We start from the raw sequence: 26697 nt of genomic DNA on the forward strand, positions 1-26697 counted from the left end.
GATTCTGTCAGCACAGCAAGGACAGATTTTCTATAGAGTGGCAGTTTGCCATAAGCATCAGAATTAACTAAAGGACTAATTTATTGCTATACAGTGAGATCTATAGCTTGCAAGATAAGCCCACCCTTTCCTCATGGCTAAGCTGTGATGGAAGGGAAGCTAACATTGAAGTTCTCTGATGAGTGGGACATCACCCAAAGGAAGTCAGTCATGACTCATATCCAACACTGCCACCTCCACAGGAGGCAGCCTGACCTCGGGTGCTGGCATTCCATGGCCACTGGCTGTGTCTTGCTGGCATTCCATGGCCACTGGCTGTGTCTTGCTTGAACAGCTAGCACCACCAATATTTGCCTCAGGTCTTCAACTAATCCTCACACCACCAAGGGAATTGCTATCAGGATCCCTGTTTTACCCCAAAAGACAGATGCCTAGAGAGATTATGAAATTTTTCTTAGTGTCACACAGGGAAGATGTAGGCCAGCTAAGTCTGAAAATCTTTCTGATTATGAAGGCAGAACTTTTAATTGTCCAGTTTCTAACTCCCGGTGCATACTCATACACAAGCACATATACACAGATACATACACACAAACATACAGATACACAAACACACACAAATACACAAACACATACACAGAAACATATGCACACGTACACATATATAAACATGTATACAGGCGCATGCAAGCAAATATACAGAAACATGCATATGAACATCTATACATACACATATGAGAAAGATGGACTAATTATATGTACACATTTTTTTACTTTTATATATAGACACTCATCTACATATAGTAGTCCTTTAATATCCAGGGAGATTACTTTCAGGATCCCCTTCCAATACCAAAACCTGCAATGCTCAAGTCCCTTATATAAAGTGGCCTAGTATTTTCTCATAATCTATGTACATTTTCTCAAATACTTTAAGTAATCTCTGGATCACTTATATAACCTAATATAATACAAATGCTATATAAATAGTTATTTAGGAAATAATGACAGGAAAAAGGTCTGTACACATTGCAATTTTTTCAGAATATCTTTGATCCACAGTTGGATGAATTCGCAGACATAGAGACCTGACTGTGTACACGTGGACACTTAGATACATGAACCCATATATGGAGGGTATATGGATAATATTGTAGAGGAGGTAAAATATTACCTCCATTCTCTTAGGGATTTTCAGCTCAGCCTGAGGATTAAATTAACATAAAACAGATCAATAGAAGGTACACAAATTTATTTAATACAATTCACTTTACATGGGAGCCTTCATAATGAAATTATGACCCAAAGACACAGAGTTGAACATGTATATTGAATTGGACGAAAAGTAGTAAATTATGAAAACGTGACAGGGCAGAGGGACCAGCAAGAGCAGTCAATCTCGGTAGAGAAGTGACTAAGACAGAGGGTAGCTTCACAGACTGGTTCATGCAGATGTACCCCACCTCAGCTTCCCATCCCTGATAAGAAGGATGCTTTCTTTGTTATCCTTTGGGGGAAGGCATCTTTCTCCTGGAAACCTCACCTCCTGCTTGTAAGGAACAGGAGGAAGATCCTCGTGATGCCCTTGCACCTGCTGTTTTCAAGGGCCTTTACCTCAAAATAAGTCAATATGCCAGAGCAACACGTTTTAGGGTGGCATGTTCTTAACTCCTCTAGTACGATATACACATAAGACATAGCATCCACGTGGGAGGGAGCATGTAGAGCTTTATAAAGGCTATAGGCCTCTCTTGCTAACAGGGAAGCTGTCCGAGTTCTTCATCATTAAGGTACCCATGCTACCTCTGCTGAGACCTATTGATTTAAAGTTTGAACTGCACATGACAATTCATTGTCCTGGTCTCCAGGTGATAGGCAGGAGGCTCTGGGGATAGGGCTCATTATAGGCTCCTTGACAAAACACCGCCATCTATAATTGGAGCCAAGAATGTTCTTGAGGAGCTGTTTCCTGATATTGAAACAGATTGACTTTGGAGGCCTCTCTAAAATTGAGAGCAACTTCCTCAGGCTAAAAATAAAAGCTAAGGGGCTGCTCCCACCTGTTCAATTCCCCTTTCCAAGTGAGGTTGAATTTAACATTTCAAAGTCACATATCTATGGATATTCTGCATCATGACTATGACAGAAAGCAAGAATGTCTGGAAATTGTAGTGAGGTTTCCCAACTCAACAAGACAGATTCAGGTCATCTGCTCTCACGCTGTGACCGGGGAAGACTACTTAGAAGAGCATTTAGTCCAGATCTGTAAGCATGGTCGGCAGGACTCCCAAATGCCAGCTCTGATTACTTCATGCAATATTAATCACGACAAATCATAACGTTGCTCCTCCTAATTTGATCATTTTTCAAAATCATTGGATCCTCACATCTTGGTGTAAAAACATTATTTACAGGGGGAGAAAAACTGAGCTAATTATGTTTAAATATAATTAATTCGGTTCTTAAAGGAAAATAAATTTTAAATGATTGAAAAAAATGAAATGAAATAATATATGAGCTTTAACTTTCTACTGTATTCTACTAGATCACACAATTTGCTGAGTTATACTATCCAGCAGGGTCCCAAGTTCTTCTCCAAACATAAAAACACTGGAAGAAAGGTAGTGTGGCCCCTGCTGCTTAACAGCCTATCTGCAGTCTGACAAAATTCAGGCCCCTAAGACATCTAGAGTGAGGAGAGAAAACCAGGGAGTTTTTGAAATGGAAGAAGAGAAGCATCCAGGTAAATGGCAGGATATACATTAGGCCTCATTTCTGTGGAATTCTCCTGAGAATTTGTCATGAATTTGCACACATCTTGTAAAATAATCGATTAAGACTACACATGATTTTCCAGGTGCAGTACCTAAAGGAAGAAGCCAAATAAGGGTTTGTGCCAAGAGCCATGGACAATGATGTTGGGGAATGCACGCCAGCACAGAGCACAGCTTTTGTTTATTTGAGACCTTCACTAGAATCCACTTCACGTTTACCAGCAATTAAATGTATGAAATTTAAAATGACTAATATAGGATATTCTCTCTCTCTCTCCAAAACACTCTCTCTTCCCCCGCCCACACAAACACAAGGCTATATCCACAAACAGAGGGAATAGATTTAGTAAGAACATCTATATATCGATCTCTCTATATATATAAAACATTATATATACATAGATATAGATATATTACATTACTATCCAGAGAGAGTGCACATCTGGAAGCCAAGGTGAGTTCTTAAATACTAACCAACCACAGAAGAACAAAAGATATCTGAGAACAAGATGGAAAGACAGCACAAAGCAGAGTGAGTGGCCTATGAAAGGGGCAATGGACTATGAAAGGGATTATCCTGAAGAGTCCAGATCAGATCATTCATTCAAATCAGAGGACAGCTTTTGGGAGGCCATCTGCTGCCACCATCCTGGCCCCCTCTTCCCTCCTAATCTCAATCCCAGGATTGGTGTGTCCCTTTTTCAGCTCCTGACTTTCTCACAGCTACTCAAAAGTTACTCTATTGTATGGGGATATGGTAACACATGCCTGTAATCTCAGCAACTAGGAGGCTGAGGAGGGAGAATCACAAGTTCAAGACCAAAGTCAGCAATTTAGTGAGACCCTATTTTAAAATAATAATAAAAGGGGTTGGGGATGTGTCTCAGTGGTAAAGTGCCCCTGGGTTCAATCCTCAGTACCAACAAAAACAAAAATTACTCCTATTGTATGCAAAACTGTTAGAAGCAACCATTTTGGCATACAATGAGGGAATGAAAAAGTAAATAAACAAATAAAACTTTTTGGTTTTGAAATCCATAGCAATTTTTTTAATTTGTTATTGATGATCCTACAATAAGTTCAGAAAGTCACCAACTGGAGACTGGTTAAATATACATGGGGTATATAGACAATAATTACTACTTGGGCAACAGAAAGGAGGATGCAAATCCATATTAACACTGAATAATGTACCGATGTTGTGAGTGAAAGTAGTATGTTATACACATAAACCCACAAAGTCATGTATTTCTTAACAACAGGGATACATTCTGAGAAAGTGTCATTAGGCAATATTGTCATCGTGCAAAAATCTAACATAGACGGAACAGCCTACTCCACCGCTATGCTGTGTGGCCTCTTACTGGCAACATCAGCAGTGCATCTTGGACACTTAGGGGCCATCTAATTGCATCCGATGTAACCAAGACACGTGGTAAACAGAGATGTATGAGGCTGCTATTGGTGTAACTTGGCATCGGTTTTACAGCAAACTTTTTTAATAAGTGGAAGGAATACTTACAATAACAGTAAAAATTACAGTACACTACACAAACCAGCAGCATAGTCTTTTAACTGTATGTGCTATACTTTTCTACAGCTGTCAGTCCAGTAGGTTCTTTTACACCAGCATCACCAAGAGTAGGTGCATAATGTCAACATTATGATGACCACAGTGTCACTAGGCAACAGGAACCTTTCAGCTCCATTCTCATCTTATGGGACCACCATCATATGTGCATAAGCCATCCATTGATGACAAAACATCAAATCTGCATCTATAACTGTGTATCATTTATAGAAATATATCTGCAAAACTTCCACCCAGGATTTTTAAATTATTTGGCTTTTTAGGTCAATTCTTAATTTTCCTCTTTTTCATTTAAAAGAAGCTCTATAATCCCAACCATGCATTTAAAAAAATCATTCTAGTCTAGGTAGTCTAGTCTCAGATTCCTCTGACACCAAATATGCACTCTTTCCCAACACTTTCTGCAAATCTGTGACACCAGCTGGGCATCCCACAATTCAGTTCAATTCTAACACTAACTTCCAGAAGTTAGCACAGACCCCACAGGTTGAGGGCTCAGTCCTGCAAGAGCGTCCCCACTTCAGATGCCACTGTCAGGTCCAGGCTGCCCTTGTTTCTCACCAAATGCTCTAAATCAGGTGTTCCCACATCCCCTCTTCAGGTTATTTTGTTTTATTTTTGTACTGAGGATTTAACCCAGGGATGCTTTACTACAAGAGCCACAGAGCTACATCCCCAGGTATTTTTGTTATTTTGAGACAGGGTCTCACTAAGTTGCTGAGGGGCTTGCTAAATCACTGAGGCTAGCCTCGAACATATGATCCTCCTGCCTCAGCCTCTCAAGTTGCTGGGATTACAGACATGCACCACTGTGCCCAATCCCCTCTAAAGGTTTGACAATTTGCTAGAATGACTCCCAGAATCCAGGAAAGCACTTTACTGTTATCAGCCTATTATGAGGAATTTAATGCAGGAACAGCCAAATGGAAGAGTTGCATAGGGCAAGGTGTGGGCCGTGCATGGAGCTCCCAGGCCCTCTCAGGTGCACCACCTTCCTAGCACCTGCATGTTTGCCAGTTCAGAAGCTCTCTGAACCCTATCTTTAAGTGATTTTATGGAGGTTTCATTTAGTTGCACAGCAAAGCTATTTTATAGAGCCAAAGTGACCACAGATGTCTTCGGTCACTGGCTCTTGTGATCACGCCAGACAGATTTCAGAAATGTCACTCAGAGTAGCAGGCATGAGTTTATTAGAAAGGATAGGAATGGGAAAAGGGGACTCTCTTAAGGGAGACAGTGGGTCATATCAGAGAGGAGAGGGATGGCACACCCCTCCTGCCCACCAGTTTTATTAAGGGAAGTTTCCAGAGAGTCCGGCCAGGTCCTCCTCTTGACTTTTGATGGATGGCAGGGTTGCACTAGACTTCCAAATACCCACTGTACGTGATCTTACCCCATGGAGGGGAGGTTTTGCTATTATAATGACATGCTAAAGATCTATGCAATGCTGGATCACTTTAGCCATACTAATTGGAACTTGTTATTACAGATTTTATGGTTAGAGGGTTTTGCTTTTAATTATTCCTATTCCCTGAGTTCTGGAATCTGGTCCATGTAAAGATCACAAAAGTCCTCCCCTTGAGGGTGTGTTCTTTTTATGGGCAAGGAGGAGCCTTTTGGGTCTGCATTTCTCCTGCAGATAGTAGGTTGTTCACTGAGGAATATTGACTTAAGCCAGGCAGAACCACATGTAAACTGCTTAAAAAAAAAAAAAAAAAAAAAAGCATGTGGGGATCAGCACAGTGGGCCCAGTTTATAGAGTTTATAGAATTACTCCTTCACCTCACTTTCCCACCACTCATGTCTTACCAATCTTAGGCATGAATGATGAGATCATTGGCCACTGATGACTGAACTCAACCTCTAGACCCTCTCCCTTCCCCAAGGTCAAGGCAGCACCTGAAAGTCCCATCCCTCTAATCATGGCTTGGCTTTTCAGGTGACCAACCCCATCCTGAAGCTGTCTAGACACCTTCCACTCCCCTCAAGAGCTGCTTCCTTACCAAAACTCAGGTATGATTGGAAGGGGCCCGTTGTGAATAACAAAAGATGTTCATCTCACCCCTCTCGCTCAAGAAGTTCCAAAGTTCAGGAGCTCTGTGCCAGCAACCAGAGACAAAGACCAAGTATATATTTCCCATTGCACCACATAGCTGAACTATCTCAAAGATTGTTTCTCTACTTCTAAGTGTTCTTCAAGGTCTTAACCCAAAATTTGATCAGTCTCCCTACAAAAACCCAGTGGCATTTTTCCTACCCTCAGATCCAGTTCCTAGCAAATCTTCAGCATGCCCCACACAAAATAGCCCCCTGAAAGCTCCTCTCTCCTGAGCTCTGGGAAGAGTGATGTCCTCATCTCAGAAGTCATCAGTAATGCAGTGCCTCTGTCCCCATTGATGCAGAGACACTGGTAGGCAGACATACTGAGTTCATTTCTGCAATCTTAACATCTATCTCAGAGCTCAGCACCCAGAAAGTCCTTCCTGCAAACATGAATGTTTCAGAACCTTGACATCGGTAGTATGACCCTGCAGGAAAAAAGTTTCCTAAGCTGAAGTACAATAGTATATTACTTAGCTAGATTTCCTTCAGAGACTGAATAAGGCAGGAGGTCCCACACCAAGCTTTAACAACTTAAATGAGACATTACTTTCCAGTTATCAAATTATAATCTTTTAAAAATTATAGCAATGCTGGCAATGGTACAATGAGAAGGCTCAGTTTTGGGGAATGTGAACTGGTAGGAGATTTCTAGAAAGCAATCTGGTGATACACATGGAGAAATGTGTAAAATGCTGATTTAGTATTTCCTAAAAATTAATTTAGAAATGTAGATGAAGACTGTTCTACAAAACATTAATTATGTAAGAGAAAAGGAAAACTACCTGCATGTTCAATAACAAGGGAATAGTTAAGTAAGTTATTGCAGAATCATATGAGACACTAAGAGGAAGCTCTAAAACCTTGCTAGTGAAGAATTTGCAAAGCAGGATGTTTCCCATATACCACTAAGCGAAATGATGCAGGGCTGGGGAGGAAGCTCAGTGGTAGAAAACTTGCCTAGAATGTCCAAGGTGGTCCTGGCTAAAATCCCCAGCACCACAATCAATCACTCAATAAAATAAAAGTGAAAATGGTGGAACTTAAGATTATCTATACAATATTATATCCATGATATTGGAAACACAACACAATGTCATTTTAGGACACCTTTAATAGAAGAATGGTGATGAGGTTTTTTTTTTTTTCTTTCTTTCTTTAAACTTCACTTAATTTTTCAAACTATACACAGAAGATACAGCAGTTGTATTCCTGTTTTCTTGTTTTTTTGCAGCACTAGGAATGGAACCCAGGACCTTGCACATGCTTGCAAGGGTTCTACCATTGAGCTTCACCCCCATCCAAGCTGTGTGACTTTAGAAATTACTCTTATCCTCAGGAAAAAAAAAAAAAAAAACTTTATCTAAAAAGTTTCTTGAATTGAATCATTAAAAAGTTTTCCATGGCCCTCCTTCCAGACTCCCTGATGCTTTCTTGCCATCCCATGTGTGAACAGCACTGTGTAGGGAAGCAGTATATTTTATCCTTAAATTATAAGTACCTTCATATTACACAATAGCAGGCATACACACCTACAGAAACACAAGAGACACATTTAATTTTGCACTGACTTGCAATTTTCTAGTTTTATAATATTGCACTGAATTGCATAATAAAAGGCCAGGAGAAATTTGTTGTTTGGGACACTAGCACCTGGAAATTCCTGGGGGAAGGACAGGACAAAAGCCTCTGACTTTCTTTAAAGCTAGCTGGCTTCTGTTCCTGGGACACTACCTGCTTTTAGGAATACCAGTATCAGGCTACACAAAAGAAAGAAGAGATCTCAAGGCATGGCTGTTTACCTCTGATATGTACACACTGATTTGGATACTTTGTGGCACTGATGTGGTTGTCTGTATACCACTCACATACCAAAAGAAGTTGGAACCATGAAGAGTTTGGTGCCCAAATGGACAAAAGACATCCTACTTTTCTCTTGGGACTCGGCTCCTGATTGTCCAAGATGCTAAGGAACTGCACACTGCAACAGCAGAGTCTGGGAAAGACAGCACAAACCCAGTTCCCAACAGCAGTGACCTAGGCTACACTGGCTGCTCTTCCACACCTTTGGTCCAGGTTGTGAATCACAGCACTCCAGAGGACAGGGATGGAAAGGTGTGGGTGGTGGGGTTCCCCCTAGATGACTCCTACCCACCTCTACCCTTCCTTCCATCTCTATATCAACATCTGCATTTGATGGGCTTGTGTCTTGGGTAACATGGTAAAACAAATGACCATTCCTTCATTGTGATTTGTGAACATGTGTTCACATATGATATTGCTCCAAGGGAATACCCACATATAACTGTCATCAAAGACTTGGGCCCTCCTCAATCAGAGATAACAACATTTAGAGATGGGTGAGTTGTGATCAACGTAATTTGAAAAGCAAATCCTTGCCTCTAATTCAGTTCAACAAGGTCTCACATAAAGTCTTGTTCACACAGGACCAGGGGTAAACTAGTAAAGATATTGTGAAAGAAATCCTAATCATCCTCAAATCTTAAGCAATTTGAGGATGATTAAATGAGCTCATTTACAAAAAAGCTGGAACACAGTTCAGTCATCCCTCAGGTATTCTCGGAGTCAACCAACTGCAGATCAAAAGTACTTGGGAAAAAAAAAAAAAACTGTACCTGTACTAAACACGGACAAATTCTTTCGTCATTTTTTCTGAAACAATACAGTATAACAACTATTTGCATAGCATGTACATTGCATTAGGTATAGTAAGTAAATGAGAATGATTTAAAGTCTTCAAGAAGATGTACACACACACACACACACACACACACACACACACTCACACACACACCAACAGACAGGAGAAAAATCCCAGGGAATTTTACAATACCAGGGCTGCAAAGAACCTTTAATACTACTAAAAGTAGTAGAACCTGTTAACTTTTAAGATCAAAAATTAATGCTCAGGGAGGTTAAAATCAAACTCACCAGGGAAGAACCACAAATGTAGCTCCTGCTGATTGCAGTCTTGCTCTCAGTGTGACTGAACCAAAGTCCACTGACTCGTCACTCACAAAACGGTCCCATGAATGCAGGACACATTTTGGGACAAGGAAAAAGATTTATTCAGTAAGCCAGCAAGACCAGGGAGATGGTGGAACAGCATGCAGAAAGACCATCTTAACCCAGGTTTAAGCTCCTTGTATCTTTAGGAGGAAATGACTGAAGAAATCTGGTGGCTGGTAATCTGTTGATCTAGATCAGTCTTGAAGTGGGTGGGGATAAAGTATAGAAGTTTTGGGTAAATCAACCTTGTGCTGCTAGTTTAAAGGATTAGCCAGGGTTGTGTGCTCAGGTAGGTACGCTTTACCCAGCAAAGGACAACCACCAGTGTGGCTACACCAAGAAAACCTTAGGACAGCAGTTTTCGTGCTAGAATCACCTGGGGAGCTTTAAAAGCTCCTTCTGCCCAGCCTACACCTGAGACAGAAGTGTCAGTGTTGCTTAAGGCTCCCAGGTGATCCAGTGTGCAGCCAGCATGAGATTCACTGGCAGGGGATCTCTGTACATCTCTCCTTCCTTTATTTTCCACTCAGCATCCTGGCCACAGATTTATCAGGGGTGCCTCTTGCACTCGGGAAGTGCAGCAGGAAACACTGCAGGAGGCTGGGGAGAGTCACCGGAAGCATCAAGAAAAGAGGCTTGACATGCCTCAGCTCCCTTTCCCAGCACCTGAGAGTCTTTTTGGCAAATATTTGAAGTTACTGAGATGTAAACAAAAAAGAAAACCTAGGAGATCTCCTTAAGTAACTCTGTCAGCAAATTCTTAAGAAATCCCTGATCCCTGTTCCCTGTTCCCTGTTTTAATCATTTTGGCTTCTCTAAATCAGGACAAATCTATCTAAGATCCTAGCTGAAGGGATTTGTCAGAAAAATTAGGTATGTCAGAAAAGTTCCCCAGATGAGAGCTTGGGACTCCTAACTTGGTTCCCCTGCCATGAAGGCCTGCACAAATGGGGTAAGGTCATAGGCTCCTGCAGCCCACCAGTGTATTCCCCAGAACCCTTCTTATTTCTTTTCATTAATTAAAGGAAAATAACTTTTAGACCCTCCCAGCTTCCTCTATCAGTCAATTCAACATGACATTTGAGCTCATCTCCACCATGCTGAAGCTGAAGCCTACTTTTCCTCTCCATTTCTTACTGTCCTCAACGGTCCTTCCTCTTCTGGGGGCAATGCTGGATCCCTCTGATCCCACAGTGAGCAAGGACCCAATGCCATTTTGCAAAATGACCTGTCAATGGCTTAGATGAGGCACGGTTGCACACAGAGAGGGCTGATAAGCAGGGACTTCTGACAACCAGCCATGTACGACTATAAAGAACAAATAAAAATACTAAAAGGGGGGGAAAAAAAGACATTGTGTTTTGGTGACCTAGGGAAAAGAAAGTCAAAAACAAAAAAACGCTACCTGCCTCTCCAAGTATTCTCCAATGTGACTTACAATGAAAATTATATTTTACATTGTTTCCCGATCCTCTCTCTCTCACTCACACATGGCATATAACAAACAAGTTTTGCAAAATGACTCTTAACCCTTCTACATATTTACTCTGATAGCTTTCACTATATTCCATTGTGTTTTGTTTTGGACCCACAGTGGGTTGTAATTCAATCTGGAAATGGTATCAAGAAGAATTAAATGAAATAAACACATAAAGGGTTTGGCACAGTACCTGTTAACTTGTTCAATAATTATGAGCCGTGAGTGTTAACTATTTTGCAGGGTACAGTGGGCATGCCTGCAATCCCAGCAACTCCAGAGGCTAAGCAGGAAGAGTGCAAAGTTCAAAGATCTCAACTAAGCAACTTAGTGAGACTATCTCAAAATAAAATGGACTGGAGATGTAGATCAGTGGAAGTGTTCCTAAGTTCAATCCCCAGTACCAAAAACACCCATTAAGTGTTTATATATATATATATATATATACATATATATATATATATTATATTATATATAGTTATTATTATTAATACCTCAGAAGTTCCTGAAGCCAGGTGGAAATAACTGCTCTTTTACCAAGAGAAAGTGTGTCATCTAAGCAGCCAAAAAAATCCTTACTTAGTCCCATCTCAGGACCTCAGGAACTAAAAGTCTAGTTAATGATGATTTACCAAGATTGTGTATTTCACCAGCTAGAAAGGATAGGGCTGGGAAGATCTAATTCACACAGCCAGTGAGTGGTGGAGCTTGTATTCACACAACTGCCTGACTTCAAAATCTTCTTCTCTAGAAGTTTCTTTTTTTTAATTAATTAATTTTTTGGTACTGAGGTTTGAACCCGGAGACACTTAATCACTGAGCCCCATCCCCAGCCCTTTTTTGTACTTTATATAGAGACAGGGCCTTGGCGAGTTGCTTAGGGCCTCACTAAGTGGCTGAGGCTGGCTTTGAACTCCCAAACCTCCTGCCTCAACCTCTCGAGCTGCTGGGATTACAGATAGGTGCCAACGCGTCCGGCTCCAGAAATTTCTTAGAGAACCACTTCCTGTGTGACACACAACACCCTGAGTTTTCTGCAAGCTTTTCCATAGTTCTTTCATGGTGTGGAGTGCAGACTGACACAAACAAGACAACCCATTAAAAATGTCAAGTCCAGCTCAGGAGGACAGTGAGCAAAGTTCAGGGAACAGTGACCCCCCGACAATGGTCAACCACAGAGATAAGAAGCGCTGGTCGATGTCTTTATTTTTAAACTTCATTGCTCTGCATTCCCAGAACTCAAACACACCATACTGGTACAAGCCTTTTGAAATCTGCTGAATATTCTGAGTTACATGAAAAAAATACAAGTACTTTGGGCCACAAAGAGTAAATGTTGCACAATACATTCTCCTATTGCTCTATATTTTTTGGTTTTTTGTTTTGTTTTGTTTTTTGTTTTTTGGGTCTTTTTTTTTTTTTTTTTTTTTTTGCTGTGCTGGGGATTGAACCCAGGGCCTTATGCATTTGAGGCAAGCACTCTACCAACTGAGTTACATCCCCAGCCCATTGCTCTATATTTTTGCAAAAAGTAAAAATAATAGTAATAATAACAGCCTGAATTTTTGCACCATGCTTACATTTGCTATTTTTTATTATAAGTTGGTCTATTAAACATTTATGTGCATTATCATTTTGCATTAATATTTAACAGAGTCCCACTAACTGGAAAGGTTATAGTTTTGTAATGGCACCAAGTAGACAGGTTAATGCATCAGGCTCTTAACTACTGGGCTTCCTAATTTAAGGTAGAATAAATCAGCAATGCTAGTATCATTTCATACTAAGGAATTTTTTAAATGTGCATAGCCAGAGGACTTTCCAGAAAATTAAGAGTGTCCTCCCTTATTTACCATTTCTGTAAGCCTATCACAATGCAGGAATAAAACAAGTGAACTTGAGAGCACATTTTATTTTATTTTAAAAAGACTCTACCCATTCAGATTACCTGAGAACAGAATTAGGGTAACATTATCCTTAGGTTAAGTTTAAAGTATAGTAGAGCAAATATTCTTCAGCCAGGGATGAGAGCATCTTTCTTATTTCCTTGACTCAAGATCTTAACCCAAAATTAATACCAAAATAATTTATCCTTCAGTGGAGATAAATCAAGAAAAAGTATAATCCCTAAAAGAAAGTTTCTCAGAAAATAATAAACAACGTTAGTAGAACCCTAAGAAAGAACTTTTGCTTCATGGACTAATTTCTAATCCAATCTTTAGTAATGTGTATTCTCAACACTGTTTCAGTAATTCCATTCTTTTTATCTTTTTTTTTTTTTTTTTTTTGGACCAGGGATTGAACCCAGGGACACTTAACCACTGAGCCACATCCCCAGTCCTTCTGAATATTTTATTTAGAGACAGGGTCTCACTGAGTTGCTTAGGGGCTCACTAAGTTGCTGAGGTTGGCTTTGAACTTGCAATCCTCCTGCCTCAGCCTTCTGAGCCACTGTGATTACAGATGTGCGCCAGACACCCAGTTGCCATTCTTATATAGACCCTCCTAGACATTTTCCCAGAATCAAATGAAGCTTGACGTTACTTTCTTTTTCTTAAAGCATCACCCAGATCGTATGTACTTCAGATCTCATCTAACCTGGATTTATTATTGGGGGAGAAAGAAAGGAAGCTGAGTGCCTATATCCATCAGGGCCTCTTCCTCTCCAGCATCCTCCACAGCCCCCTCATTTATTACCTCCACTATTCCTATAACTCCTAATTCAGTGCCTCTCCAGGTACCATTGGCATGAAATTCATCTGGCCTGGTGCTGCCAATGCAGAATCACAGGCCTTATCTTGATGCTGCTATAGGTTTCAGGTAAGGCCTGCTAAGGTGCATTTTAGAAAAGAGGCCACCAGGTGATTTGTCTATCTGCCTCAGGCGTCCCTCCTTTCAATGCACTTGCCAGAGTAACATTGGGCCTGGCACACTGTAGGCATTGAGCAGATATGTGTTGCAGGAATGCCACACATAACTGCTGTGTTCAGAATCATTGCCAACTCCTCTATATTCGTAGTTTAAAATCCACATTCCTTGGTGTGATGGCCTCCAGTCAGTTCCCAACCCAGTCTCCTTCTACCATTCCTCTTTCCCCCCAGTACTGTGATTCTGAGATACTCCATGGTACCCCTTTGTTCAGGGCCTCTGCTGCTCAGACCTTCCAACTGGGTGCTTCCTTTACCCACAAGGACCTTCCAACTCCCCTGGCCTAAATCACAGAACATTCCAATACACAGATGCACAGTACTACTCTGGGTGACTTGATCTGTCACCTCCCCACTCCCATACCTCCCTTCCTCATATTTAAGCATTTTCTACTTCTGAGTATCCCTAGCACATTGTAAGTGTGCACATTAAGGCATTTCTCAAGGCTTTCTCTCTCACAATGGGCAAGATCCCCATCTTTTCATCTCTATATCCAGGGATCCTAGACACCATGCCTGGCCTGTAATAGAGCATCAATTTGTTAAAATTTAACAATGTTGGGGTGTAGCTCGGTGGTAGAGCACAAGCTTAGCACGTGCAAGGCCCTAGTTCAGGCCCCTGCCAGAATTGCAAAATAAATAACTAGAGAGCAAGTGACAAGACAAAATTGATAAGTGGACAACTTCTATATACACTGATATTTTTAAATTATCAAATAATATAATAATTATCAAATATCTCTTGTATACATCTAAAGATTTATACTAGGCTCTGTGCAAAGGTTTATCCTAAAGGACAATATTTGCCAACAAATGAGAGCACATTCTATTCACACAAAAGGAAGTGCAGTCATCCACAGGAGCAAAGAATTTGGGTATTTAAGAGTTTTTCCTCTCAGAGTTAACTACTTGGGTCTCTACACTCAATCACCACCCCCACCCTGCAGAGGCTGGGGCTCTGCAAGTCTTGGGTTCCAATGCTGGCACCACCACTTACATGTTGGATAAAGTTACATAACATTTTGGAGCCTCTCTTTCCTTATAAAAAGGGGATAGTAATGTAGACTATCCCCTGTAGTAATGCAGGGGCACAGGGTTGACCTGAGGATCCAATAAAGTAATTACATGAAGTGATTAATTCATTCAGTTAATGGTATTTGCTATTGTTACTTCCAATACTCAGAAAGTTTAGCCTCCCTCTCCCATGCTTAATGCCTGACTGCTGAAGGTTCCTAGAACCAAGCAACACCCAGTGATGTCAATATCATGTATAGATTGCAGATTCACTAACGGCTTCTGATGCAGTTGTCTCTTTATGGCCACGATGGGGTGTGCTTGAAGAGGGTGGAAATTTCTGCCATCAGTTACATATGAGAGCATGTGGGTGTTCCGGGAGAGAACTCAGGCCACAGGAAGCAGTGTCTCCAAGGGTACTGTTCATAGGCAAACTTCCTGTATCTTCATGGCCTTCACTTCTGGGGCCCAGGACTCAAATCTTTAAGAGCATTTCTGGGTGGTGCAGGGAAGTGGGCAATGTCTGGGCTCTTTATGTTTGTTTCCTTTTAGTTATCCCTGAGCTGTGATTATATTCCAGTCTCAGAATTGCTATAATTTGGAGTCTTCTATGCTCTGGAGCCAGCATATTAAAGGATGAGCAGTGCCCCCTGAGCCAGGAGCTCATGGCAGTAGTAATAAGTGACCAACTCCACAAAGTTAGGTGAATTGGAGGGAAGGAGTGTCTCCCCACTGCCAGCCTTGGAGGATCTGAGTCAGTGCAGATCCCTAAGCCCATCCAAGCCTGGTGCACAAGTCAGCAGGTCACTTACCTCCTCAAAAGCATCGCAGCCAGTCACTACAATATTTGGCCTGAAGTACTCCATTTTTACTTTCTTCTCTAGCCTGGTATTCAAATCTTCCAGGGAGGCTTCTGAGAGGATCAGGATTGGGCTGCAGTCTGGATAAGCTACCTGTCCAAGAATACCACTCAGTCAGACCTCTCGACCCCATGAAGTTGCTTAGACCAACTGCAAAGCTAAGCAAAGTCCAGAAGCAAAACCATTCAAGTGCAGAAGAGGGTACTGGTGTTCAAGAAGCAGAGGTGACTGTGGGTTTAGAAACTAGCCAGGTCAGCAATGGAACATGGTTCCTGTCCACACACAGTGACAGGGCAGCAGCCTGTGCTGGCTCCTTGCTAATGTTACTTTCCAGGCTTCCTCTCCCACAGTCCTCATTCCCAGCAGCAGCCCTTCCCACTTCATCAGAGAAACATCTGCTGCCAACCAGCTACCCTCTAGTAAGAATTAGTGCAACAACACCCATTCACTTAGGATGCATTTATTAAGCACCTATGGGGAGCAGGCACTATTCCAGATGGGGAAATACCAGTGAACAAAGCAGATAAAAATCCCTACTCTCAAAGAACTTGTAGTTACAGGGCTACAGGGAGCAACTTCCTGGGGCACTTGCAATTTAAGCACTGGCTCACTGTAGAATCAAAGGCTTTGGTCTTTAGACCTTGGCTGACACACGACAGTTTTCCTTGGGAGGAGGTCCCTTCCCAGCCTGTGAAATAACCACGCTGCACAGAACTGCAGTGGGAACCCTGGAGAAAGCCTGCTTCTGCTATTTCAGGAAACTTGGATTTAGTCCCAGACTTCTCACCATTGCTTTTCCAGTTTTCTCCAAAATCTCCATCTACCTGGATGTCACCTCTGGCTCCTCCCTCTGCAACATCTGCCATGTTCTGTCCTCCATGTGAGTTGACACAGCTCATTGCATGTTCCTCCCTACCCTTGCTCTCTCTACCCATTGTGCCTTAGGATCACCCACCTGGTCACTGCCATGGTTTCCTAATGGGGCCACAAGAGAGGCTCTGAAAAGGGAGCTAGGAAGAGAAGTGTCATTGGTGGACCTGAAGGGGATCTGTGAGCTCACCTGGTAATTCTGCACAAAAGGGAAAATTTTCTTTGATGCTCTTCCCTTCATGCTTGTTTCAAATTGAACCAACCTGTATGCTTCTGTTTTCAAGTAGTTGGTGAACCACTGAGCGGCCTCATCACCACAGTCTCTGCCTTTAATGTCAAGGCCAAATAGCCTAGAAGGGTCACAAGAACATAGGGTGACTTTCTTACGTGAATGCACTGTGCAATGGATGATGGCGATGGCTATCCAATCCTCCTTAGGCCAAATCTAGGCAGCAGCAGAACCAGCTGAGGAGGCTGTAGAACATGCTCTGGGAAGAGTTTCCCAAACCCAAATGTGCATACAAATCATCCTGGATCTTATTCCCACCGAGGGTCTGTGCTTCCCTGGAGTGCTGCCTGTGTAGTAAGTGAAGAGTTTTGAGGGGAAAAGTTGCTTACTCTCAGTGACAGAGTAAGTCTGCCAGGCCACAAACACACCCGTCACTCAACACATTAAACATTTACCCACAAATTTTTAACTCTGAGTTGCAATAGCTTTTCTCTTTGATGAATTTATTTGCTCAAAACCTGTCATTTGTGGAAGTGTTTCCCCTCCCTGCACGTAGGCATTAAAACCAAAAGCCCAGGCGGCAGGTGGGTTCACATCCCAGCTCCTGTCATTGTGTGACAGCGATAGAAGTGTTGGTTTCCTGTTTTGTAAAGTGGAATTGATGATATTCACCTCATATAGGTTTGCTAAGATAATTAACTGAAATACTGTGTTCAGTGAATTATTGCCTTAGACTTTTGAAAATTGGGGAAAACAACTGATGGATTTTAGCTCAGACATTTTGTTTGAAAATCATATGATTAGAGTCCAGGGAATAATCTGCAGCTCTCCCCTGAGCCTTGGTACCTTTTCACAATACCCATTTCCACACACTTAAAATGCTTGTTTTATAGGACTGGGGATATAGCTCAGTTGGTAGAGTGCTTGCCTAACATGCACAAGGCCCTGGGTTCAATCCCCCACACCACCAAAAAAAAAAAAATTCTTATTTTATGATGCTTCCAATATATTAATTTTAATAATTTTCTCTACTTTCTATTGATTATTCTGCTACACTATTTCTAAGCTACAAACTGTAAATGACATCTATACAATTTTAAGAGGACACATTTTGGAACCAAGTATATCTATCTCTGTAACAAGGCACAAAATACATGAATTTGAAACAAAAATAAAAATAAAAAAATAAAATAAAATGCTTATTTTAGGGCTGGGGGTATAGCTCAGTAGTACAGCCTGGATTCCACAACACAGAAAGGAAGGAAGGAAGGAAGGAAGGAAGGAAGGAAGGAAGGAAGGAAGGAAGGAAGGAAGGAAGGAAGGAAGGAAGGGAGGGAGGGAGGGAGGGAGAGAGAAGGAGGGAGAGAAGGAAGGAAGGAAGGAAGGAAGGGAGGGAGGGAGGGAGGGAGAGAGAAGGAGGGAGAGAAGGAGGGAGGGAGAGGGAGAAGGGAAGGGGGAAGCAGAGGAGGAGGAAGGGAGGGAGGGAGTAAAGGAGAGAGGGAAGGAGGGCAGACAGGCAGATACATTTAGCTGGTTATCAAGGTGTCCATGACATATCATGACAAACATCTAAGTCTCCAGAAATGCACATCAAAGGGCAAGACCAGAGAATGTGACAGTCCATCTGAGGTCCCCAGACCAAATAGAAGCTAAGGCTTGAGGTCTCTGGACAGAGATGGAAATCCTCACCACCTCCTTCTGCCAACAGTGCCTTAGTGTTGATTGCAGACCTCAGAGGCTACAGTGACCTTGGAAAGCTCCCACATCTGATCATCCAGCGCCGAGGTATAGTCGGTAAAGTCTCCAAAAACCCCTTGTCTGCCAGGCTGGGAGGCTGACAATTCTAAATAAAGGTGTATCCAACTTGAATGAAAGAAGACATGCTCTGCACATGGGTACATGTACCCTTTATACTTGAATTAATAACGCTTTCTATTATCTGTATTTTTGATGCTTTGACATCTGGAGGCCTTGCTGATGCTGAAGGGATCCCCGCTCCCAGGACCAGCCAATTAGTAGGCTAATTACCTGTGTTATGGTTTGGATTTGAGGTATCCCCCACCAAAAAACTCATGCCAGACAATGCAGGAAGGTCTAAAGGTGAAATGATTAGATGACAACTGTGACCTTACCAGTGGATTCATCCATTTAATGGATTAATAATTTGAACAGACTACTAGGTGGTCACTGTAGGCAAGTAGAGTGTGGCTGGAGGAAGCAAGTCACTAAGACAGTATCCTTGGGAATTATATCTTGCCCTCCTGTCTCTCTCTCTCTCTCTCTCTCTCTCTCTCTCTCTCTCTCTCTCTTGCTATTTCTCTCCCTTGCCATGAATTGGGCAGCTTCCAATGCCATGATGTTTTTGCCTCACCTTGGCGCCCAAAGCAATGGAGTCGGTCGATCATGGACTGAGATCTCTGAAAGCATGAGTTCAAAATAGTTTTCCTCCTCTAAGTTGTTCTTCTCAGGTATTTTGGTCCAAACTTATAAAGAGCAGACTAACACAGTCCACAAAACATGACTTTGATATGAATACCAAACTACCCAGAGCCCACACCCCAACCACCTCCTTTATTGAGTTCTTACCCTAACCCACTACTCCCCTGCCCTATTTGCCCCAAGGGCAAGTACCAGATACTCTAGAAACAGCTTCTGTGTTCCAGAGCCCACTGAAATTGTTCAAACTGGCCAATCCTAAGCCTGCTGACCCTGCCTTACAGAAACTACTTAAAGGCTCTTGCTAGTATTTACCCCTTGCTCCATCTGCCTCCTGACCAACCCTGGTGCTTTGATAAATGGCCCTTGTGGCAGACTACACCTTCTCTACAGATCCATTAGCATAAGCAATTTCTTTCTTCATGACGGTCATTTCTGTGTCTGTGTCTCTTACTACACCCAATTAAAACTAGTCCTGAGTACCCTTAAAATAATACTCTAATAATAATGCAGTGCCCACTTGCACCTGAGCACCACCTGATCCCAACCAGGATACACTTCTCTTAAATATTTCCTTTTCTAATTTCATCCTTTGCTGTACAAACTAGCAAATGCAGGTGGGAGTCTCAAGGAAAATCAGGTCTGTTGTGGTTCCCTAGATGCTCCCAAGCCGTCACCTGCAATCGTGGAGGGGGTTTGAGGAAGGCAGCCTGACAGGTAAAACCAGCTGTTCCATGTCGGGAGCCTTGAGGATCAAACAGTTGTTCTCATAAGTGATGGAGACCAGCACCAGACGAGGCTCCTGCCGGCCAGTCACCATGTGTCCATCTTCCTTAATCACCAGCCAAAACCTGCAGAGAAGCAAATAACAGCATACTAGAAAATCCCCCTCTACCCTCTCATGAGTTTGCCTTTAGCTTTTTAGTCCCCCCCAAACCCTCCATCTTTCCTGACGTGGGACCCAACAAATATTTTCCAGACAATTATTAGCTAGGTCCAAATTCTTTGGGTCTAAATGTTGTTGTCCCCAAAAGGAGCTAGTTGTTTATTTGGTGATTCTGCTTGGGTTAGAAGTTTTCTCAAGACATTAAACATCTTCCTGAGCCCCTGGGAGAAGCAAAGTGTCTTCTAGTTCTTTCTGTAAAATACAGAAAAGGTTAGCTAAAACTACTGGCCTGAGTGAAATGGGACCTGAGGATCCAAACTGGCCTCCACTCTTCGTCTTGCTGTGACATGTGGGTCCTACCTCAGGACACTTGGTAAGTCACACTTCCTCTTTGTGCACACATTCTAAGTAGAAAACAAAGATTCATGGAAGACTTGTGTTGGATTAGAACTTCACTTTCAGCAGAGCCCACTGTGCTGGGCTCTGTTTTCAAACTTGGTGTTTCCATGGGATGAGCTGGGAGTGGGGAGGGAGGCTGAGGAGCCGGGTTGATTATACCTTTATCTACAGCATAGCTAGATTTGGGTTGCACCCCACAAACAATCTCTCCCAGGGAAAATAAGTTTTAATATCACTATTTTAGAATATAGAATCTGCAGAGAAGTGGCATGGGTGAGGAACTCTGCCGGCATTGATGAGTGAGAAGCAAATGAAAGCAAGAGGCTTTCCAGGTGTGAGCAGGATGGAAGGAGAGACACTTCTTTCCAGAAGGAGGAAGGAGAGCCAGCTTCCTCCCCAGCACATTCCAAAATATGACTGAAGCCAAATGGGACTGTCTGAGGTAACCCTGTGAGAGGCTCTCATGGCAGCACACAGGTGGCTCAGTCCCTGCCCTTTTCAGTCTTACATTGGGAACCTCCCCATCAGCATTGTCCTTTCCAGGTTTGGACTAAACTGTCCCTATCATGAAGCCAGCAGACAATGGCAGTAGCCCATTCTCCACCCCATTCACCACCACCAACAACTGATGCATGATGGTGTAAGAGGATGGCAGCGTAAAGGCACAATAGAAATTGTCTTGGCTACTCTCTTTCCAAGATCTGGCAATGTTGGGTAGTAGGTCCCCATCTGTTTGAGGAGGCCATCTTTCTGTCTTTGGTTCCCAGGGTTCTCTGATCTTCTCAGACCTAGAGTGGGTTCTGTAACTCAGGGAATCCCTGTCTAACTCATAGTCCTTCTCCTCGGGTTGATCCCATTCCCTATTTCCAGTCTTATCCTTAGGTGCAGAGATCTGGTGATGACCTTGTGCTATGGTTTAAAGGTGTCCCCCAGATTTCATGTGCTGGAAACTTAATCTTCAAATTCATATGTTAATGGTATTCAGAGGTGGGACCTTTGGGAAACAACTGGATTAATCCATTCATAGACTAACAGGTTATCTATTGAGGGAGTAATTTTGCTATAAAAGTAAGCTCTCTCTGGCATGTATGTGACACCCTCTGCCATTTTATAATGTAGCAAGAAGCCCTCACCAGATGCCAGTGTCATGCTGTTGAATTTCCCAGCCTCTAGAACCATGAACTAAAATAAACCTGCATTATTTACAAATTGCCCAATCTCAGATATTTTGTTTTAGCAATAGAAAATGGACTCAGTCTGTTTTGATTAAACCCCCAAAACCTATATCCATAGCTTCCAACATGCCCCATCCCCAGACAAGACTGCCTCTAAGATCTGCAGACACACGTCTGCAGACAGGTTCAGACAGGTGTCTACACAGGAATGACACTGTTTACACATCATTTCTGACAGTCAGTCTTCCCTCCCTGGGTCTTCTCATCTGCCATCTAACCTTCACAACCTTGGCCCTTCACAGTGGCTCATGACCCCACCCTTAGTTCCAGCCTGTTGTATAGTAACATGGGAGTTAACTGTTGGAATTAGCAGTGGGAAGTGGTGGCCAGAGGCTTTTTGACTGCACTTAAAAAGGCAAATGGCAGCTTGCAGTGAGTTCGACATTAGGACAGGACAAAGACAAGGATAAAAGGTAAAAGTTTGCCATCTGTAAAATTCCCCAACCACCTCACAGCCCTGTCAACCTGGGTAATGATATTCTTCACTTCCTCAAACAAGTGATGCCCAGTGAATGAATAATTAGCTCTGTTCTGACAGATCTGAAAGAAAGGGTAAGACTTGGGGCGGGTAAGTTTTTGTTTTTGTTTTTGTTTTTGTTTTGTACCAGGGATTGAACTCAGGGTCACTCAATCACTGAGCCACATCCCCAGCCCTATTTTGTATTTTATTTACAGATAGGGTCTCACTGAGATGCTTAACACCTTGCTTTTTAGCTGAAGCTGGTTTTGAACTTGAGATCCTCCTGCCTCAGCCTCTGGAGCCACTGGGAATACTGGCTGGGGGTGGATTTTATGACCAAGTTATTCAAACCTAGTTGGTAATACTAAAAGTCAGCACCTTGACTTTTACTTTAAAGGAAAACCAAGAATATGTGGTAGGAGGATGAGTGTAAAAGCCCAGAGCTCAGATTTCTCACAAGAGCAACAGTACCTTGATTAACCAACAGTTTCTCAAGTTACAAACTAGTCTGGGGAGCTGGAAGAAAAGAGCCTGAAAAAGGAAGAAAACAGGAACAGAGATATAAGTGATCAATTCATACATGGCTACTAAGGAGAGGAGGGATTTACAAGGTCAGGGAACAGGGCCGTGCCCTCCTAGCCTCACAATGCCAGGATTCAGCTGTGTGAATTTAAACACCTCAAAGCTCAGGGTGCTCAGCCAGGTTCAAGCACAACATGCCAAGAGCTTCTAACAAAATACTTCTAGCAGTTTTCAGCACAGAGCACTTAGAGTTACATCTCAGCTTCAAACAGTTCCAAAGACACAGGTTCAGATTGGAATTAAATAAAGGAGACCTGTATTCTAGGTATGTCTACAGTTGTGTTATCTTTATCTCAGGTCCATTGAGCAGAGTTTTTTTTCTGGCAAGCCTGCTTTGAATATCAATTGCCCTTTGATTAATAAAGGGTAGGGAAGACCTGGTCTTAAAGACCAACTTCTTCATATTTTTTTCAAAATGAGAAAACTGAAGTTCAGAGAGGTTAAATAATTTTGTCCAAGGTCTCCTGATCTTCCTGTAATCCTTACACTTCTATATTCCACACTGGTTTTATAGCAAGAGCATGAATGCTCTACTCACACCCATCTGAGTTCAAATCCCTCCAGCACGTTGGGTAATGATCTGGGGAGAGTTACTCATCCATTAGACACTGTGTCCTTCTCTTCAGGAAGGGGATAATGATAGCTAGCCCACAAGAGTATCATGAGGTTTAAATCAGCTAATCTACAGGACAGAACTTAGCTCAGCATCTGTTGCATTCTAAATCATTGCCCTGCCTCCACCTCTGTCTTCACCCCAACCCAGTTCAAGAACTTATTGCTCAAAACAAGTGAAAGTTGACACAGTTCTACTTCTTCTAGGGTGTCCACAGAAGCAGAAAAGCATGGGCAAAGGACACATACTTTCTTTTCAGGGTAGCAACAGTCACTGCAAAGCAGTGCCAATAGGAAAACGACAGGAATTCTGATGGTCAGAGGAAGCAGACAAGAACTGAAAAATCTCTGAAATAACCTTAGTGTCGCAAGTGGGGAAGACAGCAACACATGCCCATTTTCTCCAGATGTGCATTATGAGATTCTGTTTCTCCCAGTTGGTTGAAGAATGCCCAGTAACACTGTGCCTGCAGTCTCTCTAGCAAGACTTTTTTTTTTTTTTTTTTTTTTTGTGGTGCTGGGGATAGAACCCAGGACCTTGTGTATGCAAGGCATACACTCTACCAACTGAGCTATATCCCCAGCCCTAGGCAGACTTTTCTGATCCTTTGTACTTGAATAAGCTTTAAATATCTCCTCATTCTTAATGGCCCCAGATAAGACCCTTTATAGTGTAAGAATCACTTGGGAGAAACACGCCACACAAGCTGGCATCACCCTTGGCCACTCTCATTCATTTGGACTGGGATGGGAATCTTGGGAAATGGTAGTTTGAAAAAAATCTCTCCAGGATTAGAAATCTGGGATGGGAGTGGGGAACAGAAAATCACCCTTGAGTTAGGTGATCTGCACACACAACACTTCTCTAAGACAAGGTGAAGTTTTCCAATCAGTAGAAGCCCACATTTCTTTAAGAAAACAGCAGTCTTCAAAGAACAGTGCATACAGGTATCCTGGCATGAACCCAGGGCAACAGATGGCCCTTTTGCCAGAAGTTTCCTTGAATTATCTATCTGCAACCCTCTCCACCCCTACAGATACAGGACCATGGCTAAACCAACACAGTTATCTTCATCCTAAAATTGAAATTTCTATGCATCAGGCCCTATGTAGGTAGGGAATTTGTCCAAAGTTTTTCACTGAGGACCACTCTGCCTCTGCCTCTAGGAAAAGGGGACACACGGCTATTCCCTTTGGTAACATAAAAATCAAAATGGCTACAGATTGGGCAAAAGGAGAACAAAAGTCCTTTTCTAAGCCCCATTTACTAAAAGGGATAAAACATGGATGTCATGTTAGTAATACCAAGGTCACCAATTGAACTGGATATTCCAGTTCACTTACCAAACTTAAGAACACTCTTATCTGCATCAATTTCTAACCACTGGACTTGATGAAAACGTAAGCCCACTTTCCTTCAGTGGAACTCTGGTGCAGTCTTGCTAAGCCTGTTTCCCCAATTTGCAAATCTATTCTACACTCAGATAAAACTGTTTTTATTTTAACCTTGTTTATGATTTCTTGGTTTATACATTAGCACCAAGCATTACACCTGAGGCTAACTACCTACCAGCCACTCACGGAACTACCAGTTACCTCCTCTCCCCAGCAGAAGATTCCACTCTGCTCATTACTCATTCAAACCTCAAGTCTCCCAGACGTGATCCCCAAAACACAAGTGGGAGGAACAAGCCAGAAAGGCCTACCCCAGTGTCCTGGATCGACAATCAGTTCTGTTTTATTCCTGTTTAGTACCAATGGCATTTTGTTTTTCTGCTATGGGTCTATAGATAGAATCACAAACTTGTGGGGCACAGTGGTGCCATCTGCAATCCTAGCTACTCAGAAGACTGAGTGGAGAATCACAAGTTCAAGGTCAACCTGGGCAAGTTAGTGAGACCCTGCCTTAGAATAAAAAATAAAAGGGGACTGGGGAATATAGATCAACAGTAGAGAGCCCCTGGGTTTAATTTCCAGTACATGGGGGAAAAAATCACAAACTTTTACAGCTAATAAGAGTCTTGAGATACCAGGTCAGAGTCCTACCGCTCCAGAAGAAAGAAGCAATCTCTCATTCTCTCATAGCAAGAGGCAGGGACTTGCCCTATCCATTTTACCAAAACTGAACCAGGCACGCATTTACAGCTAAAGATCAAAGGTCCAACAGACAGGGAAATTCAGGTGACAGCCCTCTATTCTCTTTCAATCAGCAGGCACTCCTCTGTTCTTCTGTTAGCCGCTAGGCAGGTACCTTAGCAATCATAGAGTCACTCTGACTCAATCTTTTTAGAATAAAAAGTTTACCCTTAAACTTTGCTCACTGTAATAATAAATTCTCCACCCCGGAGGCATTCCTCACCGCTGCTGCAAAGCTTGATCTCCTATGAAGCTTGCTCAAGACCCTGTCCGCTAGTACACGTGATGAGGAGTTCTTCCTACACGAATGAATATGTATGACTTTCCCCAATAAATAGACCTTGCTTTCTCTGTCCTGCAGAGAACACGTGCTCTTTTTGCCTTCAGCAAGTGATAAGCCTTTTTTCACTCTGTCGGCTATTTATAAGCTTTGCACTCGACCAAGAGGCGAAGCCATGGCATTTGTTAGGTTTCGGGACAGGACAAGGCCTGTCCTTCCCGGTCCCGGGAAGAAGCAGCGCAGGGGCTCGGAGTACCTGTCCCGCAGGTGGCCACAGCGCAGTCCCATAGCGGTGCACTCCGCCTCGTTCACCTGCACCCCCTTGCAGGACTTGATCGGGTAGATCGAGAGCTGCGCCACGGTGCCCACCTGCTGCAGCCGCCTGCGCCGCCTGGGTCGTGCGTGGCGCCAAGCGACGGTCCCCAGCGCCACCGCGGCCAGGCTCAGGGCAGCTACCCCAAGCCACACGGGCCGGGGCTGCGCGGGAAGGCCGAGGCGGGCCAGCGCCGAAGAGCCCGCGGCGCCCATGGTCTCTGGTGGCGGGCGCAGGCCTGGGTGATTAGGCCTGGGAGGAAGAGGAGGGGTTTAAGACTCAGGGAGGGTGGGGAGGAGCCAAAAATGGCTCAACCACGATCCTGTCAAACTTCTGCCACCCTCCTCCTGTGCGACCCAGGGAGGGAGCGCCGAAACCCGATGCCTAGGACTGCGCGGCAGTAGGGCAGGGAGGCAGAGCGCCCTGGGCGCCTCTGGGTGGCGCGGCTCCCACAGCAAGCGAGGGAACAGACGCATTTCTCCGGAG

The 26697-nt window shown here is 43.0% G+C and overlaps 1 protein-coding gene across 1 annotated transcript in view; it reads right to left on the minus strand.

The window, feature by feature from the left end:
- Mtarc2 (mitochondrial amidoxime reducing component 2) overlaps nucleotides 1–26474 on the minus strand; it is a 36204-nt gene extending 9730 nt beyond the window's left edge. The window contains exons 1-4 of the mRNA XM_047520884.1: nucleotides 26155–26474; nucleotides 19986–20159; nucleotides 16834–16993; nucleotides 15726–15866 (exon numbers count right to left, since the gene is read on the minus strand). Of these exons, the coding sequence (XP_047376840.1) occupies nucleotides 15726–15866; nucleotides 16834–16993; nucleotides 19986–20159; nucleotides 26155–26426 (747 nt within the window). The 5' untranslated portion in view covers nucleotides 26427–26474. The remainder of the gene's footprint in view (nucleotides 1–15725; nucleotides 15867–16833; nucleotides 16994–19985; nucleotides 20160–26154) is intronic.
- Between the last annotated feature and the right edge of the window lie 223 nt (nucleotides 26475–26697).

The sequence above is a fragment of the Sciurus carolinensis genome, chromosome 12 (genome assembly GCF_902686445.1).
Source record: "Sciurus carolinensis chromosome 12, mSciCar1.2, whole genome shotgun sequence".
NCBI classification, from domain to species: domain Eukaryota; kingdom Metazoa; phylum Chordata; class Mammalia; order Rodentia; family Sciuridae; genus Sciurus; species Sciurus carolinensis.